The sequence below is a fragment of the Tauraco erythrolophus genome, chromosome 25, assembly GCF_009769465.1.
Source record: "Tauraco erythrolophus isolate bTauEry1 chromosome 25, bTauEry1.pri, whole genome shotgun sequence".
Lineage (NCBI taxonomy): Eukaryota > Metazoa > Chordata > Aves > Musophagiformes > Musophagidae > Tauraco > Tauraco erythrolophus.
In genome coordinates this window covers 5,678,411-5,695,962 of record NC_141489.1, presented here as the reverse complement: position 1 = coordinate 5,695,962, position 17,552 = coordinate 5,678,411, and the positions used below count along the sequence as shown (strand labels likewise).

Below are 17,552 nucleotides of genomic sequence, written 5' to 3'. Positions count from 1 at the left end.
CCTTCAAAGCCGTGCGGTGCCGAGCTCCGGGATGGAGCTGCAGGGCTGACCCAGGCATGGTCACCATGGCACGGCCAAGGAGACAATCGGCGTTTCCTGGAGCCTCTTTTCCCCCGCGCAGCCGTCTGACCAAACCACCGTGGGAGATGCTCCCCACGCGCACTCGTGGCAGTGCCCGTGCCCAGGGGGGATGCTGCGAGGGGGGTGGGAGCCCCCCTGAGCCCAGTGGTGACCCCTCAGCAGCTCCTTTCTGCTAAAACCCACCTGAGCTGAACCTGCCTCCTCTGTGCTGGGGCTGCCGCGGGTTTCGGTTCGTTAAGGCCTCTGCGGTGGGGTAACGCGGGGAGGGGAGGGGAGGGGAGCGGAGGGGAGGGGAGGAAGGCTGAGGCTTATCCCCCTCCCCGCTCGCTGTCCTGCCTTCCCCTCCACCTCGAAATGCTCCTGCCCCCCCCGCCCTGCACACAAGGGGTGAAAACCAAAGTGGCTGCTGTTAACGGGGGTGTCAGAGGTGGGTTTCGGCGTGGGTGGGGAGGGGGCCCCTGGCACCGCCGTGACTCGCTGCTTCACACCCTCAGCGAGCTTCCCGGGAAGGCGAGGCCGGCGCTTCGGCGGGTGGCTCGGGGCTGCCCCGGGGGCCCCAAAGGCTTTTGGCACCAGCGGGCGCGGGAGTCCTGCGGAGAGAAGGGACGGGCGTGGGGGGCTGGAGGAAGGTGCTCAGGAAAGAGAGGGGTCCAGGGGGAGGGGGCATGTGCCAGCGTGGCATCAAGGATGATGCCCTGTGGACAGGGATTCCCTGGATTCGTCCCAGTGGCCGTGGGTGGTGCTGGGAGGAGGAAGTGGGGTGCGGCGATGCTCTGGGAGATGTGGGGAACCCCCCCCCCCAGCTCGGGGTGCAGGCTGCTCTGCGGAGGGGGCTGGAGCCTGATCCGAGGTGGCACAGGAGGGCTTGAGCTGGGGTGGTAACGCAAAATGGGTCAAGAAGGTTTGAAGATGGGATGAGTCCCTCTGGGGGAGGACGAGGGATGTGAACTGGGGGTTCAGCAGTCTTTTCAGGGGGCTCCGGGGCCTTCCTGGGTCAGGCAGCCTCTGGGATGGGCTGGAGGACACCAAGGTGCCTCAATTCCCCTGAGGAATTGTTCTGGGGCACGGAGCCAAGCCCCCTGTCCCCTGGTCAAACATGGGCGGGGGCTGCCTGTCACTGTCCATGGGGACCCCCCAGCACCTGCCTGGGTACGGCTCCCCCCGGGAGCAGGGGCAGGGGCTGACGGTCTCCAGGAGGTCTCTGTCCCACCTCCAGCATCATCTCTGCAATGGAGGGATGAATCCCACCCCCTCCCCACACTGGTCGGGGTGTAGAGTCCCCCTGTGCCCCCCAGGACAGACCCTCCTGTGGTGCATCCCCCCACGGGCCTGGGCATCACCTGGGCATGATCCTGGACCCCCCCCACATCCTGCAGTTGTGTCCCGCTGCAGGATCAGCGAGGGGTTTTTTGGGTTGGGTTATTTTTTTCCCCCAAAAAAGATTGTTCTGGTATCCCTGGGTGGGGAGTGTGGCCTTGCAACACCCCCCAAAACTGGGACAGCCCAAGGAGGAGGGGGTCCTTCTTTCCAGTACTTGCTGAGGGTGGTGCCTGGCAGTGGGTGGGGACCCCACAGCCCCCCCGGGCAACAGCACCCACCTGCTGGTAACAGTCCAGCACTGACCCGCTTCCGCGAGTGCTGGGGGTGCCAGCACCCCCAGTTTCAGCATCCTTCCCCAGGACCCCTGGCTCCGTCCAGAGCTGCGGTCCCACACTGGCACCGGCTGGGGACCCAGGACCAGTTAGGGACTAAGGACCAGCTGGGGGGGGCTCAGTACTGGTTGGGGGGGCTGCAGTCCCAGCTGTGGCTCCCAGTACTGGTTGGGGTCTCAGCACCAGCTGGGGGCCTGGTACCGCCTGGGGGTTCCAGTGCTGGTGCCGGGGACCAGTCGGGCTTGGGACCAGTTAGGGACTCAGTACCAGCTGGGGGGGGGTTTGGTATGGGCTGGGGGGGGCTTCAGTCCCAGCTGGAGGGGACCCAGTACTGGTGTGGGAGGGTTTGGTAGCAGCTGGGTGGGCCAGGACTGGCTGGGAGGGGCTGGTACTGATGAGGGGGGTCCGGTACTGGTTGAGGGGTCCGGTACTGATGGGGGGGATCCGATACTGGTTGGGGGGGTCCGGTACTGGTGAGGGGGACCGGTACTGGTTGGGCCACTCCAGTCCCAGCTAGGGGGAGGCTGGGAACTGGTGGGGGCTCCAGTAGCAGGTTGGGAGCCCGGTAAGGGACTGGCGGGGCTCCGGTACCGGCTCGGGATATGGTACCGGCGGGGGCGGGGGGGCTTCTGTGCCGGGGGAGAGGAGGGTCCAGGTGGTACCGGCCGTGGGGTGCCGGTACCGGCCGAGAGCCCGGTGCTGCAATGCCGCGGGGGTGCCAGCGGCGCTGCGGCAGCCGGGGCGGGGGGGCCCGGGCGGGGCGGGGCGGGCCCGGGGCGGGCGCTGCCGGTGCCGCTGCCGGCGCCGGTGCCGGTAGCGGCGGGCGGCGGGGGGGGGGTGGGGGGGTTGGGGGGCGGCGGGCCCGGTGCCGTGCGCGCGTGCAGGGGGCGGGGGCGGCGCTCCCGGCCCGGCGGCCGCTCCCTGCCCGGCCCGGGGCGGAGGGACGGGCGGGACGGGCAGGACGGTCCCCGGCTCGGCGGGCCCGGCGCGGCCGCGCTCGGATTATGAGGGAGCCATGAGCCCGCTGCGGGGCTGGCTGCTCGCCGCGCTCCTCTCGCTCACCCCGCGGGCAGGTAGGTCCCGGCCTCGGCCCTGGCATCGCTCCGGCCCCGGCATCGCCCCGGCCCCGGCATCGCTCCGGTCCGGCGGTCCCGGCATCGCCCCGGTCCCGGCATCGCCCCGGCCCGACATCCCCCCGGTCCCGACATCTCCCCGGTCTCGGCATCGCCCCGGCCCCGGCATCGCTCCGGTCCCGGCCCCGCCGCCGCCGCTGCGGCTTTTTCGCTGCATCGACACATTTTTCCGCAGCGCCGCCCCGCAGCGCCCCGGGAGGGGCCGGGCCCTCGCCCACCCCCCCGCAGCCGCCCGGCCCCGCACCTGCCGCCCCGCTGCCCCCGCCGGCCCCACACCCCCGCGCCCCGGGTGGCCCCTCCGGCCGTGTCCCCGCAGCAGCTCCTCGTGTCCCCTCCGGGATGTGTCCCCATAGTGGCTTCCCCGTCCCCCAGGTGCCCCCCTAGAAGGCGGCCCTGTCGCGGCCCCCCGTGTCCCCACACCAGCCCTGGGTGGCCCCTCGGACATGTCCCTGCACCGGCCCCCCTGTCCTCTCCGTGTCCTCCCTGGAGGTGCCCCCACAACAGCCCTCCGTGTCCCCTTGGGATATGTCTCCATACCGGCCTCCCGTGTCCCCTGGGTGTCCCCTCGGGACGTGTCCCTGTCCCAGCCCTCCTGGTCCCGTGGAAGTCCCCTCCAGGATGTGCTGCTGTGCCCCCCTCCCCCCCCCACCTTCCTCCAGGTGTGATGGCGTTCCTGGGTCCCCCCACATCCCCTGGGTGCACCTCTCTGGGATGAGCCGCTTTAGCAGCCACCCGTGTCCCCTGGGTGTCCCCTGTAGGACGTGCCCCTGATCTGAGGCCCCCTGAGCTTCCCCTCCCCGAAGTGTCCCCGTGCTGGTCCCCTGCATCCCCTGGGCACCCCTCGGCCTGTGCTCCCTGGATGTCCCCTCCTGGACACGCCACCAGACCTGGGTGTCCCCCGTCACGTTCCCCAGCCTTCGCTCCAGGACATGTCCCCACAGTCACCCTCTGCGTCCCCTGAGCATCCCCTCTGGGACATGGGTGGCACCTTTGGGATGTAGTACCACCCTTGGGTCACCCCCAGAGCATGTCCCCATCCCCATCTCTCCTTGTCCCCAGCCCTCCCCGTGTCCCCAGTCCCCCCCCGTGTCCCCAGCCCTCTCCGGGTCACTGCGACTGGCTCCCCTTGCCCGCAGGTCCCGCCGCGCAGGCCGGCTCGCTGCAGCGGAGGCTCCCCCGGGCTGGATGGCAGGACGGGCGGGTGGTCTCCCAAATCACCCACCCCAGCAGGCTGGTGGGGCAGAGCTCAGGAGGAGAAGTCCAGAAGCATCAGCTGGACACCAGGGTCAGGAGTGAGCCTGGAGGAGGAGGAGGAGGAGGCCCTGTAAGTGAACTGCAACCCCCCTATCCGCTCTTTTTCTGGGGTCCCCGGGTGGGTGGGCAGGCAGGTTCCCAGGCAGCTGCCATCGCTGGCCTGGCCGCACCCTGGCACGTGTGTGGCCACCGGCATCCCAAACCGGAGCCTTCATCCCCCCGGGGAACTGTGCTGCTGCTGTGTGCCACGAAATCCCATTAAATCTGGGTACCGGCGCGCGGGCGTTGGGAGAGATGAAATGGGAGCGGGCAGGCAGCGGGCAGAGCTCCCGCAGAACGAACGGGCTCACGGCTCCGGCGCCGGCGAGGATGGATCGGGGCCACGTGGGAGCAGCCCCACACGTCCCACTCGGTGCCAACCCCCAAACCGCAGCCGTTTTCCACCCCCGCCGGATTTGGTGCATCCGCACCATCCAGCGACCTTCACCCCGGGGCCAGCAGCTGGTTTATCCGGCGTTTCGGGGAGCCGGCACACGCGGCCCATCCGGCACAGGGAGGGGGGTGATGCTTTCAAGGCGGCGGCTGCGGAGGCCAACGCGCATCGATCGCCCCGTCCTCGCCGGATAAAAGGCGAAATAACGAGCTGCAATAACCGCCAAGGTGATTTAAACCCGGCGTTAAGTAAAACCACCGGACGCCGGGAAATGCCGGGGGGGCAGCCGGGCTGCCGCTGGCGCTGGACGGTTTTTAGGGAGGTGTTAAGCCCGGGCAGCGCGAGGGGATGGAGCGGCTGTGGGATCCGGGGTTGGGTACCAGCAGCGGCACCGGCAAAGCTCCGCTGAGCCTCTCCCGGCTGCGCTGCCCGGCCTGGTGGACGCGGTCTTGGCCGGGGACCCCCGTCCCTGGGTGGGAAATGGGTCTGCATCCCCACATCACCATCCTGGCAGGTGGCAGCTGGGGGACACGGCACCCCAGGAGAGGGTTGGCTTCTCCCGGCCACCGTTTTCCGCGGGGCTCTCGAGGGACACGCCGGTGGTGACGGAGCCGCACTCGTGCGGCGAGTTTGCCGGGTCTCGGGCAGGCGCTGCGGAGCGAAGCTCCCGCTGCCGCCAGCAGGAATTAGGTCAGGAGCGCCGGGCGCCGCAGGGCGGGTGAAGCGCCGGCTCCGCCACGGCCGAGCCAGGTCTGCTGGGGGGGGGATGCTCCAGCAGCCCCCACCCAAATCCGGCCCCCGAGGCAGTGGGCGATGGGACGCGGGGGTGATGATTTTGGGGCAAAACCCAGCATTTTCCTTATGATGAAATTTGCGGGGTTAAAAATAAAAGTGCATCTGTAGCGGCTGCATATTTGGGTTGGATTCTTTTTTATTATTTTATCTTTTGATTTTCTCGGGGAGGGGGGACGGTGCGGGGGCGGGTGGGGGCTGACGGCTCCGGCTCTCTCGCAGGGGCTGCACCTGGCACGGGTGAGCTTCGTGGTGCGCGCCTTCGGCTCGGCCTTCACCCTCGACCTCCGGCTGAACCAGTGAGCGACCCTGGGGGGCGGCGGGGTGGGGGACACCTGCCATGGGGTGGGGGACACCTGGCCATGGGGTGGGGGACACCCATTGTGGGGCTGGGGACACCCACCATTGGGCAAGGGACACCCACCGTGGGGCTGGGGACACCCGCCATGGGACTGCTGCTGCCCCCTGGCAGGAGGGAGGGGGTGGAGAAGTTGGGGGTCCTTGGGGACGGGGGGGGTGGGTTGTCCCAGCTCCAGTACTGGGGGATATAAGGGGGGGAAGAGGGGCCCGCGGGGTGCCAGCACCCTCCCAAAGTGAGGGATCCTGTGCCAGCGTGATGCCACGTGCATGGGTGGTGAGTGCGGGCACGGTGAGGGTGCTGCCAGCAGGGCCACGGCTGCTGTTGTCTCCCTCCTCTTCCTCTTCTTCTTCTTCTTCCCCACCACTGCTGCCTCTCATCCCCCACCCGCTTCCTGCAGCCACCTCCTTGCCTCCCACTACGTGGAGCGACATGTCGGCACAGGTGGCAACGGCAGCCACAGCACGGTAAGCTGCCACGCTGTGCCACGCTGTGCCACGCTGTGCCGTGTACCACACCGTGCTGTGCCATGCCCATGCCATGCCATACCACACTGTGCCATGCCATGCCATGTTGTGCCACACTGTATCACACTGTGCCATGCCATCCTGTGCCATACCGTGCCGTGCTGTGCCATCCCGTGCCGTGCCAGCTCTGGGGTCATGGTGACAGGTTTATAAACCCAGCAGAAGTCCAGGAGTGGCCACCAGCAGCTCAGCACCTCATCCTGGCTGGTCTCAGGGTGCCCCCCTGCCCCTGGGGTGCCCCCCGCCCCTGGGGTGCCCAGCCCGTGCATGGGGGTGCTGCCCCAGTGGGTGACGGTGGCGGTGGGGGATGCACCTCACATGGGTGCTGGGTGCCCTCCTGGGTGCTGTGGGCACCAGGCACACCCCAAGGGTGACGGACAGTGAATCCCAGTGCCACCAGCCTGGGGGTGGGGGGCTCCCAGGGATGCTGGGGGGAGGGGGGGCACAGCACCGGGCAGGGTAGACCCCGGGGCAGGGTCTGGGGGGGCTCAGGCACCTCTCCCCACTCCAGCAGGGCGCGGGGGAGCACTGCTACTACCAGGGCCGGGTCCGGGGGCAGCCCCTCTCCTTCGTGGCTCTCTCCAGCTGCCAGGGCCTGCGGTGAGTACCCCCCGCTGCCGGGGCGGCCGAAAGTGGGGGCGGGGCGGGGGCCGCACCCCGTCACCCCCATCTCTCTCTGCAGTGGGGTCTTCTCGGACGGCCGAGCCACCTACCTGATCGAGCCCCAGCTGGGCGCTGAGCACGGCCAGGTGAGCGGTGGCACCGCGACCCGCCGTGTGCCTGCCTCAGTTTCCCCGCTGCAGCGTTACGGGGCTGGCTGCGGCTCGGGGCCAGCCGTGGGGACACGGGGACGTGGTGGGTGCCCTCCACACTGCCACATCCCCGCCTGGCCGTGACACTCGTCCCCCCACGGCAGGGCCTTCGACCACACGTCGTCCAGCGCATCCCCGGCTGCGCCCGACCAGGTGAGCCTCCACACGGAGCCGGCGCTCGGCCCCGACGACTGGTGACGGTGGCCCTGGTGGCCCTGGTGGCCCCGTGTCCTGTGTCCCACCAGCCCTGCCCCTTCCTTCCAGGCTGCCTCTTCCCCGCGCTGAGCCGGCACTTCGCGGGCGGGTTACCAAAGCTGCGGCGGCGGCGGCAGGTTGGTGGGGACAGTGGGGGGCACTGGGCAGGGGACAGGGGATGTGCGGCAGGGGACAAGGACGCGTAACCCCCAGGTGGTCTCCAGCCTCACCGAGGTGGCCAGCGGTGGCCAGTGGTGGCCATCTACTCACCCATGGCACAGCTCTGCCACGGGTGCAACCGGGCTGGGCCACGGGTGCGGGGCACGTGTTTGCAGGATGCATGGGGACACCCTGGGCACCCACTGGCAATGCCACAGCCGGAGGGGATCCATCCCCGCACCCACCCAGGCGGCTTCGCCCCTCTGTGTGCCCCACATCCCCGTGGTGGGCAGCGGGGCTCAGCGGGCGCATCCTGCTGGAGCCGGCTCAGCCGTGGGTGCCCGCCGGCAGGTTCGCCGAGCCCAGCACACGGTTCACAGCGAGACCAAGTACATCGAGCTGGCGGTGGTGAACGACCACCAGCTGGTAAGTGCTGGCAACTGGAGGTCCTGGGGCAAGCGAGATGGGGGAGTGGGGGCAGGGTGCCCCCACCCCCAGCCCAACCTGGTCCCTGGTGCCCCCCAGTTCCTGCAGCTGCGCAAGTCCGTGGTTCTCACCAGCAACTTCGCCAAGTCTGTGGTCAACCTGGCCGACATGGTGAGAGGGTTCGGCTCCAGGGAGCTGGTGCCCGAGGGGGGGTGTCCCTGGGGGGGTTATCCCTGGGGGGAGTGTCCCTGGGGGGGGGTGTTGCCCCCCAGGGGGTTGGTCCCCAGCACCTGGTGCGTTTGTCCCTGGGGGAACTGTCCTCCCAGGGTTTGTCCCCAGTGGCTGGGGGTGGTTGGTCCAACTGGGGGTTTGTACCACGGGGGGGTCAATCTCTGGGGGGGGAAAAGGGTCAGTCCCCAGCACCTGGGGGGTTGGTCCCTTGGGGGTTTGTCCCTGGGAGGGTTGTCCCCACGTGAGACTGTCCCCAGAGGGCTGGTGCCTGGCACCTGGGGGGTTTGTCCCGGGGGGTTTGTCCCGGGGGGTTTTCACCCCCAGCACCATCCTCTCGCCCCCACAGATCTACAAGGAGCAGCTCAACACCCGCATCGTGCTGGTGGCCATGGAGACGTGGGCCTCGGAGGACCGGATCCGGATGGGGGAAGACTCTCTGGAGACTCTCAACGAGTTCGTGAAGTACCGGCGCGAGGGGCCGGCGGAGCAGAGCGACACCGTCCACCTCTTCTCGTGAGCGCCGCGGCCACAGCAACTGCCCGGGCCAGGAGCCACCGGCCCCCGGCCCCACCATCCTCTTCCTCGCAGGGGTCGGACCTTTCAGAGCAGCCGCAGCGGCACCGCCTTTGTGGGGGGCATCTGCTCACCCGCCCGTGCTGGGGGCGTCAATGAGGTGGGTGCAGCAAGACCCCTCTGCTGCCAGGAGCAGGTTGGGGGTGGTGGGGAGGGTCCCCCGGTGACTCCTTCGTCCCTCCGGTGCAGTATGGCAACGTGGCGGCCATGGCGGTGACGCTGGCGCAGACGCTGGGGCAGAACGTGGGCATGATGTGGAACAAGCACCGCGCGGCCGCAGGTACCCGCCACCCTCCCTGGGATGGAGACAGGGCAGGGGGACACTGCGGTGCCACCCAGGCAGCGGTGGGATGGTGGCACCCCCAGCCCCTCTCCTCTCCTCCCAGGGGACTGCCGGTGTCCGGACTCGTGGCTGGGCTGCATCATGGAGGACACAGGGTGGGTGCCCGGTGCTCGGGGTGGCACTGCCACTGTCCCCCATGTGACTTGGGTCACCGCTCCTGGCAGGGGCATCGCCGAGGGTCCTGCCACAGTTTGGGTGACCAGTCGTGTGCAGTGACAGCACCTGCGTGGCACAGGGGGGTGATGGTGGCACCCACGTGGCACAGGGGGTCACGGTGGCACTGCATGGCACAGGGGGTGATGGCAGTACCCGTGTGGCGCAGGGGGGGCATGGTGGCACCTGCAAGGCACAGGGGGTGACAGTGGCACCAGGGTGATGGTGGTACCCACGTGGCGCAGGGGGTGATGGTGGCACCTGCGTGGCGCAGGGGGTGATGGTGGCACCTGTGTGGCACAGGGGGGTGACGGTGGCACCCATGTGGCACAGAGGGTGATGGTGGCCCCCACCCCGCAGGTACTACCTCCCGCGCAAGTTCTCCCGCTGCAGCATCGACGAGTACAACCAGTTCCTGCAGGACGGCGGCGGCAGCTGCCTCTTCAACAAACCCCTGAAGGTACCAGCCCCCCCTGACCCCCCGGGCCCGGGGCGGCCATCGTGAGGCGCGGGGGGCAATGCCCCAGGGTGGCTCTGAGGGTCCCTGGGGCCTCGCGGGCTCCCCCCGCCCCTGCCACGTCCACGGTGACAGCGCTGGCACCGAACCCGGGGTCCCCAGTGGGGGACGGAGCTGGACCCTCGCACCTGCTGGCAAAAAGCAGGTGGTCCAGGGTCCTGCCGTCCCCCCTTTTCGGGGGCTCGTGGCAGCGCTCGCCATGGGGACCCCCCCAGCAGCTCTTGCTCCAGGCTCCCTCGTTGGTCCCGGCAGCTCCTGGACCCTCCGGAGTGCGGCAACGGCTTCGTGGAGGCGGGAGAGGAGTGCGACTGCGGCTCGCTGGCGGTGAGTGGGGAGCGGGGGCCGCTCGCCGTGGCCATGCTGGGGCACCCGGCTTTGCCACGGGGCTGACGTGCCATGCCGTGCCACGCCGGCCACTGTCCCGGCAGGAGTGTGCCAAGAGCGGTGGCAACTGCTGCAAGAAGTGCACGCTGACCCACGACGCCATGTGCAGCGACGGGCTCTGCTGCAAAGGCTGCAAGGTGCGGGGTCGGGGGCGGGGGGGGCCGGATCCGGCATCCCGCGTGGCCGGAGCCGGAGAGCTGCCGGGGTTCTGGTGCCGCGGGCTCCTGACACGGCGGCTTCATCGCCCGGGTGCAGTACGAGCCGCGCGGCGTGTCGTGCCGGGAGGCCGTGAACGAGTGTGACATCCCCGAGAGCTGCACCGGTGACTCCAGCCAGGTGAGCCGGGCTGGGGAGGGCACACGGCACCGCGGGACACGCTGCGGAGCCGCGCGGCATCACCCGTCGTCTCTGTGCCCCTCCAGTGCCCCCCCAACCTCCACAAGCTGGACGGCTACTTCTGCGAAAACGAGCAGGTGGGTCCAGCGCGGCATGGTGGGACACGGCCGTGGGGCTCCAGCGTGTCCCGTGGGGCTCCAGCACATCCCTGTGGGCTCGAGCTTGTCCCCATGGGCTCTGGCACGTCCTGTGAGCTCAGGCACGATCCGTGGGGCTCTGGCACATTCCGTGGGGTCAGACACATCCTTTGGGCTCTGGCATCCTGGTGCTTGGGCACGCCAACAGCTGCAGCCACGGCTGAGCCACGCGTACCTGCACGGCTGGGGGGTCGGGATGAGCCGGCTCCCGCGGCAGTCGGGGTGGCCGGGGTGTGCGAGCCGGGGCCGCGGTCCCTGTGCCACACGCTTTCCCTGCACGTGTGGCCATGGCCCCCGAGCCCGGTAATTTTCCCCATCCATGCGCTGCTTCCCCGTGCACGTGCGCCCGCAGCGCCAGGCTGCACCAGCCTCCCTCGGCCATGTGCACCCGCAGCCGTGGGCTGTGCAAACCTTCTGGGCGCGCCCGTGTGGGGGTCCTGCACCCCGAACACCATCCCATGGCTCTCCGGACCACACGGACCCTCTGCAGCCCCGTGACCCCTCTCCCCGCTCCCCAGGGACGATGCTACGGTGGGCGCTGCAAAACCAGAGACCGGCAGTGCAACGCGCTGTGGGGCCGCGGTAAGCGCCAGTGCCAGGGTGGCTTTGCCAGGGCAAGGCTGGGGTGGGGGTGGACAGCGGGGGACACGCGGGTGACACTTCTCTTCCTCCAGGCTCGGCCGAGCGCTTCTGCTACGAGAAGCTCAACGTGGAGGGCACTGAGAGGGGCAACTGCGGGCGCGAGGGCGCGGGCTGGCTGCAGTGCAACAAGCAGTGAGTGAGCCCCGTGCCCCCTGTGTCCCCCGCCCGGTGCCACCCGCCCACCCCGGTGATGCCACCGGTGCCTCGCAGGGACGTGCTCTGCGGCTTCCTCCTGTGTGCCAACATCTCGGGCACGCCGCGGCTGGGCGAGCTGAGCGGTGAGATCGCCGCCACCACCTTCTTCCACCAAAACCGCTACGTGGACTGCAGGTGGGTGCCACCGCCGCGGGGCCGGGGGGTCCCGGGGGGCGGAGGGGGTGTCCCGGCATCACCCGCTTGCACCGTCCCGGCGCAGGGGAGGCCACGTGCAGCTGGTGGACGGCTCGGACCTGAGCTACGTGGAGGACGGGACGCCGTGCGGGCCCGGCATGCTGTGTCTCGACCGCAAATGCCTTCCAGCCACCGCCTTTAACTTCAGCTCCTGCCCCGGGAGCTGGGACGGGAAGATCTGCTTCGACCATGGGGTGAGGGACGTGGCCAGGGGGTGACACGGGGGAGCCGGGGCGGGCGTCGCGGCAGCGGGAGGGTGACGCCGTCCCCGCGCAGGTGTGCAGTAACGAGGGCAAGTGCATCTGCCGGGCGGAGTGGACGGGGAAGGACTGCAGCGTCTACGACCCCATCCCCGAGCCGAAGCCGACGGGGGAGACGGAGCGATATAAGGGTCCGTGCGCCCTGCGGAGGGGGTGGGACGGGCTCCCCGTGGCCCCGCAGGTTGGGGTGTCCTGCGCTGCCCCCAGCCACCCCCCGGGGTCCAGCATCACCATCCTCCCGGGTGCCCCGGCTTCACGGTGCCCCGGCTCCGCGCTCCTGGCCCATTCCCAGGTCCCCGCGGCACTGGGGCTGCCCTGGGGCTGTGTCTCCCCCTCCCGCTGACATGTGTCCCCGTCCCCTCCTCCCTGTCCCCTCTGTCACAGGTCCCAGTGGCACCAATATCATTATCGGCTCCATCGCGGGGGCCGTGCTGGTGGCCGCCATCGTCCTGGGGGGCACAGGCTGGGGATTTAAGTAAGCAGCCACTGCATGGCACGTCCCCTCTGCTGCTGGCACTGGCACCAGCCCCCCGCCCCATGCACAGGCACCGTGCCGGGACCGGGCCCCTGCCCTCCTGGGGACACTGTGGGCACCCTTCGGTGGGGGCACTGCCCATCCCCCCCAGCTGGGCATCAGCCTGGTCCCCTGGCCCTGTCTGCATGTGTCACTTGGGGGGGTCACTGGCACCCTGACCCCTGACCCCTTGCTCGGTCCTGGCCATGGCTGTCCCCATGCATGGGGTGCTGGGGGGGGGGCAGGGGGGCTGTGTCGGTGCCCCCTGTGTGTGTGTGCACGCTCCTGCCTGGCACTGGGGCACATCTGCTGCCTGTGGGACCAGGGCCACTGGGGGGGGTGGCAGGAGGCAGATCATATGGCACTGTGGGGACAGTGGGGACACGGGGGTGGCACTAATGCTCCTCTCCTCTCCCCCCCGCCACCCCCCAAGGAACATCCGCCGCGGAAGGTACGACCCAGCGCAGCAGGGAGTGTAACCGTGTCCCCCCCCATAGTCTGCTCCTCGTCACCGTCACTGTCACCGTCACCGTCCGGCAGCCTGACGGCGTGGGAGCCCCCCCGGGCCCGTCTGTCCGTGTCGCTGTGTGTCCGGCCGTGCTGTCTCCATCTCTGTGCCCCCCCACAGCTGAAAAGAGATGGTGGTTGGGGGTGGGGGGGCCTGGCAGCAGCCCCCCCTCACCCCCCCCACCCGGGTGCTGGCTCTTTTCTGCTCAGTGTCCCCCCGTGTGTCCCTCCCCGTGTCACACCCCCCCACTAAACACACCCCACTTCTGTGTTGCAGGTCCGGGGGGGCCTGAGCGGGGCTGCTCTGCTCCCCCCCCAGCGCCTCATTAACAGCAATTAAACGGGGCGCTGCTGCCGCGAGTCGAGAGGCCGAGGAGGAGAGCGGGGGGGGGCACCTGGGACCACCACCAGGCCCCCCCTGACCCCCACCACACCGCCACGAATGTATGGGCTCCCCCCAGCCCCTGCCCTGGGGCTGGCAGCACTCCTGGCACCGGGATGAATGTACCTGCGGGGGCGAGCAGGGCCCCCCTCCCACCCCCAGCCCCACATCTCCTCCTCTGCCCCCCCACCCATCAGCATCTTCCAGCTTTGGGGCCTGGCCCCCCACCAAATGGCAGGCCAGCGTACCCCAGGATGAGGCCAGTATACCCCAGCACCCCCCCAGTGCCAGGTCTGGGGTGGGGGCTCCCTGGGGGCTGGGTCTGCACCCCAGATGTCTGTGTCGCCCCCCCTAAAAGTGGCTCAGCAACCCCCAGTGTGGGGCAAGTCCCCCAACTCCCTCCCCACCCCCTTGCAAATGTCACGGGTGCAGCCACCCGGCCACGGGACCCCGGGGTCCCCAGTGGTGGGGACTGGCACCCGTTAGGGCAGGGGTGTCCCCCCACCCTTCCCCAGCTCGGGCAGGTGAACCCCAAACTGGTGGCACTGGGGTTGGGGGGGGGGACACAGGTAACAGCAGGACCCACCCTGGGGGGCTGCAGTACAGGGTGAGCCCTGGGCCAGTAGCACGAGGGGCTGCTTGGTGGGTGGCACATGTCACCCCATCCCCATGGCACATGTCACCCCACGTGGGGTGGCCCCATGGGGCCACCCGACCCACAGAGCACCGGGGCCATGTCAGCCTCTGCCACCACTGGTGACACTCAGCGTCGGGGAGGGGGGGGACACACACGACACTCCTGGTGACACTCAGTGGGCGGGCAAGGGAGGATGACACCCCACACCCGCGGCAAGGTGGGGTGTCCCCTCCATGTCCGCTCTCACCCAGCATCCCTGCCCACTGCCATGGAGGCAGGGGGTGACCAGGGGTGTCCCCAAGCTCAGCCATGGCCAAGGCACACGGTGGCCTCTGGTGGGGTGTGACAGCACCTGTGAGTGCCCCCAGCACCCACGAGTGCCCCCAGCACCCAGGAGTGCCCAGAGCACCCAGGAGTGTCCACAGCACCTGTGAGTGCCTTGGCTATGGTGGCATCATTTGGGGACAGGGCACCGCTATGACAGGGTGGTGGCAGGTGACAGCATCGGGGTGGCTGGACGCTCCCCAGGCTCGGCTTCGGTGGTGGCTCCTCGCGTGACGTCTCAGTGACGGGCTGGGGGATGTGGGGGCTCAGAGCCACCATGGGCACAGGGGGCTCTCCACCAACAACCCCCCCCCCCATCACCGGCACCACAGTGTCCCCTCAGCTGTCACAGCCACAGTGCCGGGGTGGTCCCTGCAGCAGCGGGACACCCCTATTTCAGAGCAAGAAGCCACCATTGTCACTGGGGTTGGGGACACTAATATATATATATATATATATATAAAAAATATTGGGGTTTTTTTCTTAATGGTTTTAATGCTCTAAGGTCACGCGGTGCTGCTGGTGCCACCGCACACACCAGGGAGGGGCCGCGGCTGGGATGGGGGGTGCACCCGGTGCTTCCAGAGCTGAGAGAGCAAAACCACCACCCCCCAGACCCCCCCAGACCCCCTCCAGCAGGCTGAGCCGATGGGCCCCGTCCCGTCCCGCGGCAGGGGACAAGCACACCGGGGCGGTGGTACCCCCCCCGCCCCGCCAACTCACCGCCAGCCGCACCGCCGTCCCGCACCGCCTCGCTCCGCGCTACCGCCTGCAGCCGGGATGGGGGTCCGGGCGGTGGGGTGGGGGGCTCCGCGGCCCCCCTCGCACGCCCGCGCCTCGTCTCGCGCTCCCGCTTTGCACGCGCTGGGGAGCTGCCGTCGCCGGAGCTGCTGTCGCCGGAGTGGCCGCGTGCTCCTCGCTCGGCCCCGGCTCTGGCGCCCGGGAAGCCTCCTGCAATGTCGCAGAATTTATTTACAATAAAGATTTGGAAAATTACGGGGGTTCTGGTTTTCACCGGCGCTGGGCGTGGTGGGAAATGCAGTGCCAGGGAGGCACGAGCTGCCCCAAATTTCAGCCGTGAGGATGTTCCGGTCCCTGGTCCCCTCCGCCTCATCCCACTGGTGTCCTCCTTGTGTCCCACACTCCACCCTGGCCCGTGCCCAGGGGTTGGCACTGGCCCAGCCTTCATGTCTGAGCCAGGGGTCCCATCATACGGTGATGATGGCACACGGCAAGCGCCACCAAGCTCCCTCTCTCCAAGCCTTTGCCCGGCTAGGGACCCTGTCCCGGCACAGGGACATGTGGCTGCTCCCAGTCCCACCTTGTGCCTGTACGAGGACACGGCTCCATCCCTGTCCCGCCACATGTACCAATCGCTGTCCCTGCACGGGGACCTGTCCCATGCACGGCTCTGGGACACAAAAGCTGTTCGCCGTCCCATCGCAGGGACACACGGGCAGGATCCTGTCCCCTCCCAGACGTCCTCACCCACCCTGCAGGGAGCCGGGGATGGGTCCCCAACGCCCAGAGGGACCCAGAGAGACAGAGCATCCTCCCGTGGGACCAGCCCAGGCAATGCCCCACCAGGGCTGGCGTGGCAAAGCTGAGCACAGCCGGAATGACCGGCACAACTGGAGTCTGGCTCGGCACAGCCCGACTGTTCGGCACAGCCCGACTGTTCAGCACAGCCGGACTGTTTGGCACAACCCGACTCCTGCACATCGACCAGGAGAGGGCTCCCCCAGTCCAGTCCATGGACTGGAAGGCGCAGGAGACGCTCTGACATCCCCGAGATGCTCCGGGACCACACGTGTCCCTGCGGCCCCCAACCCCGAGCTGGGAGGACGAAGCCTGAGGACAAAGGCACAGCTGGGGAGGGGGCTGTAACACGTCCCCCCTGTTTGGGGTCCCTGATGATAACATCGGTGGCAGATGGGAGACACCACACGGGCGCTGCTGCCAGCCCCGGTGGCCCTGGCAGTGGGGGGGGAGAGGCCTGGTGGCACCTGACATCCCCCCGCCCGTGGCGGGTCACTTCCCTGGGGGACCCCTCCTCCATCAGCCTGGGACGAGGGGCGGGTGCAGGATGATGCATGCTGCAACAACTCACCACGGAGGGGGCTGAGCCCCCACCCAGTGGGGCTGGGGGTGCCCCTCGCCCTGCAGAGCCCAGGAGGGACCCGCTCTGCCGTCCCCCCACGAGCGTGGCACGAGAACGCACCCGGATTCAGCACCTCACGGCGAGATGCTGAGCACCGGGGCCCGCGCACACGATCCAGGGTGCCGGGGTGGGCGAGGACACGCGCTGTCTCCCTTGCGGTGCTGGGGGTGCCTGAGAGCATCTTGGGGTGTTCCTTGGGGTGCTGCCTCCCTCAGGGGCAGACCCAGCCCCGGTGGGGGGCTTCTCTCCTGGTTTCGGGAGGCTCAAGCCCATCTTATTAAAGCAATCACCATCATCCGCTCGCCTGTCCCCCTCAGCTACGGCCTCGCAGGAGGCGGCGTGGGGTGAGGAAGACAGTGGAGAAGCCTCCAGTTGTGGCAGGGAGCGCAGGGCGAGCACCCGGCTGAGCTGGGGGGGGGGTCTGTGCCAGGAGCCACCTCCCCATCCTCGCTGCCTCCTCGGTCACAGGGTGCTCTCCTGCCAGGGCAAGGCTCGGAGCACACCGTGATGCTGCTCCCCGCTCCGCCGGGAGCCCACCGCAGCGCAGGCGTCTTTACACCCCGCTCGGATTTCAGCTGCATTCGCTGCCGGCCCCGACTGAGACGGGTCTCGGCGAGGAGCTATTTTGGGCCAGTGGTTAGAGAGCAGCGCGACGAGTGAGCCAGAAATGTTCCAGATGCACAGACCGTTTCTGAATCGGGAGTTTCTCGGGGCCTTCAGGGTCAGGGGGGCAAAACCCATGACTTAAAGTCAGCCCAGCTCATGGGCAGCCCCACAGGGTCACGCAGCACCTACGCCACTTGCTCAGGGCAGAGTCCTGCTCACCAGCACTGACGTACGTGCCGGGGAGCGTGGCCAGCAGCTCGAGGGGATTCTGCCCCTCTGCTCTGCTCTCCTGAGACCCCCCTGCAGTGCTGCCTTCAGCTCTGGGGCCCCCAGCACAAGAAGGACATGGAGCTGTTGGAGCGGGGCCAGAGGAGGCCATGGAGATGATGCAAGGGCTGGAGCACCTCTGCTATGGAGACAGGCTGAGAGAGTTGGGGCTGTTGAGCCTGGAGAAGAGAAGGCTCCAGGGAGACCTTCCAGCACCTTCCAGTGCCTAAAGGGGCTACAGGAAAGCTGGAGAGGGGCTTTGGACAAGGGTGTGTAGTAACAGGACACGGGGCAATGGCTTTGAAC

At 68.8% G+C, this 17,552-nt stretch overlaps 1 protein-coding gene across 4 annotated transcripts; it reads left to right on the top strand.

Annotated features, from left to right (window-relative positions):
- The first annotated feature begins 2,748 nt into the window (after positions 1-2,748).
- On the top strand, positions 2,749-12,841 carry ADAM11 (ADAM metallopeptidase domain 11). 4 transcript variants are annotated; one of them, XM_086626725.1, is made up of 26 exons: positions 2,749-2,806; positions 4,003-4,190; positions 5,568-5,644; positions 6,104-6,170; positions 6,745-6,830; positions 6,913-6,979; positions 7,147-7,195; positions 7,307-7,374; positions 7,748-7,822; positions 7,922-7,993; positions 8,400-8,566; positions 8,642-8,726; positions 8,816-8,906; positions 9,013-9,064; positions 9,483-9,582; positions 9,892-9,963; positions 10,068-10,160; positions 10,279-10,359; positions 10,446-10,496; positions 11,075-11,138; positions 11,231-11,330; positions 11,409-11,528; positions 11,614-11,782; positions 11,865-11,979; positions 12,233-12,323; positions 12,796-12,841. In XM_086626725.1, the coding sequence occupies exons 1-26, from the start codon at positions 2,749-2,751 to the stop codon at positions 12,839-12,841; spliced, it is 2,304 nt and encodes a 767-aa protein (XP_086482851.1). The 4 variants fall into 4 exon arrangements, with proteins under 4 accessions (XP_086482851.1, XP_086482849.1, XP_086482850.1 ...); XM_086626723.1 differs by having other exon boundaries at positions 6,104-6,185; positions 6,742-6,830; XM_086626724.1 differs by having other exon boundaries at positions 4,003-4,191; positions 5,554-5,644.
- Positions 12,842-17,552: the final 4,711 nt, after the last annotated feature.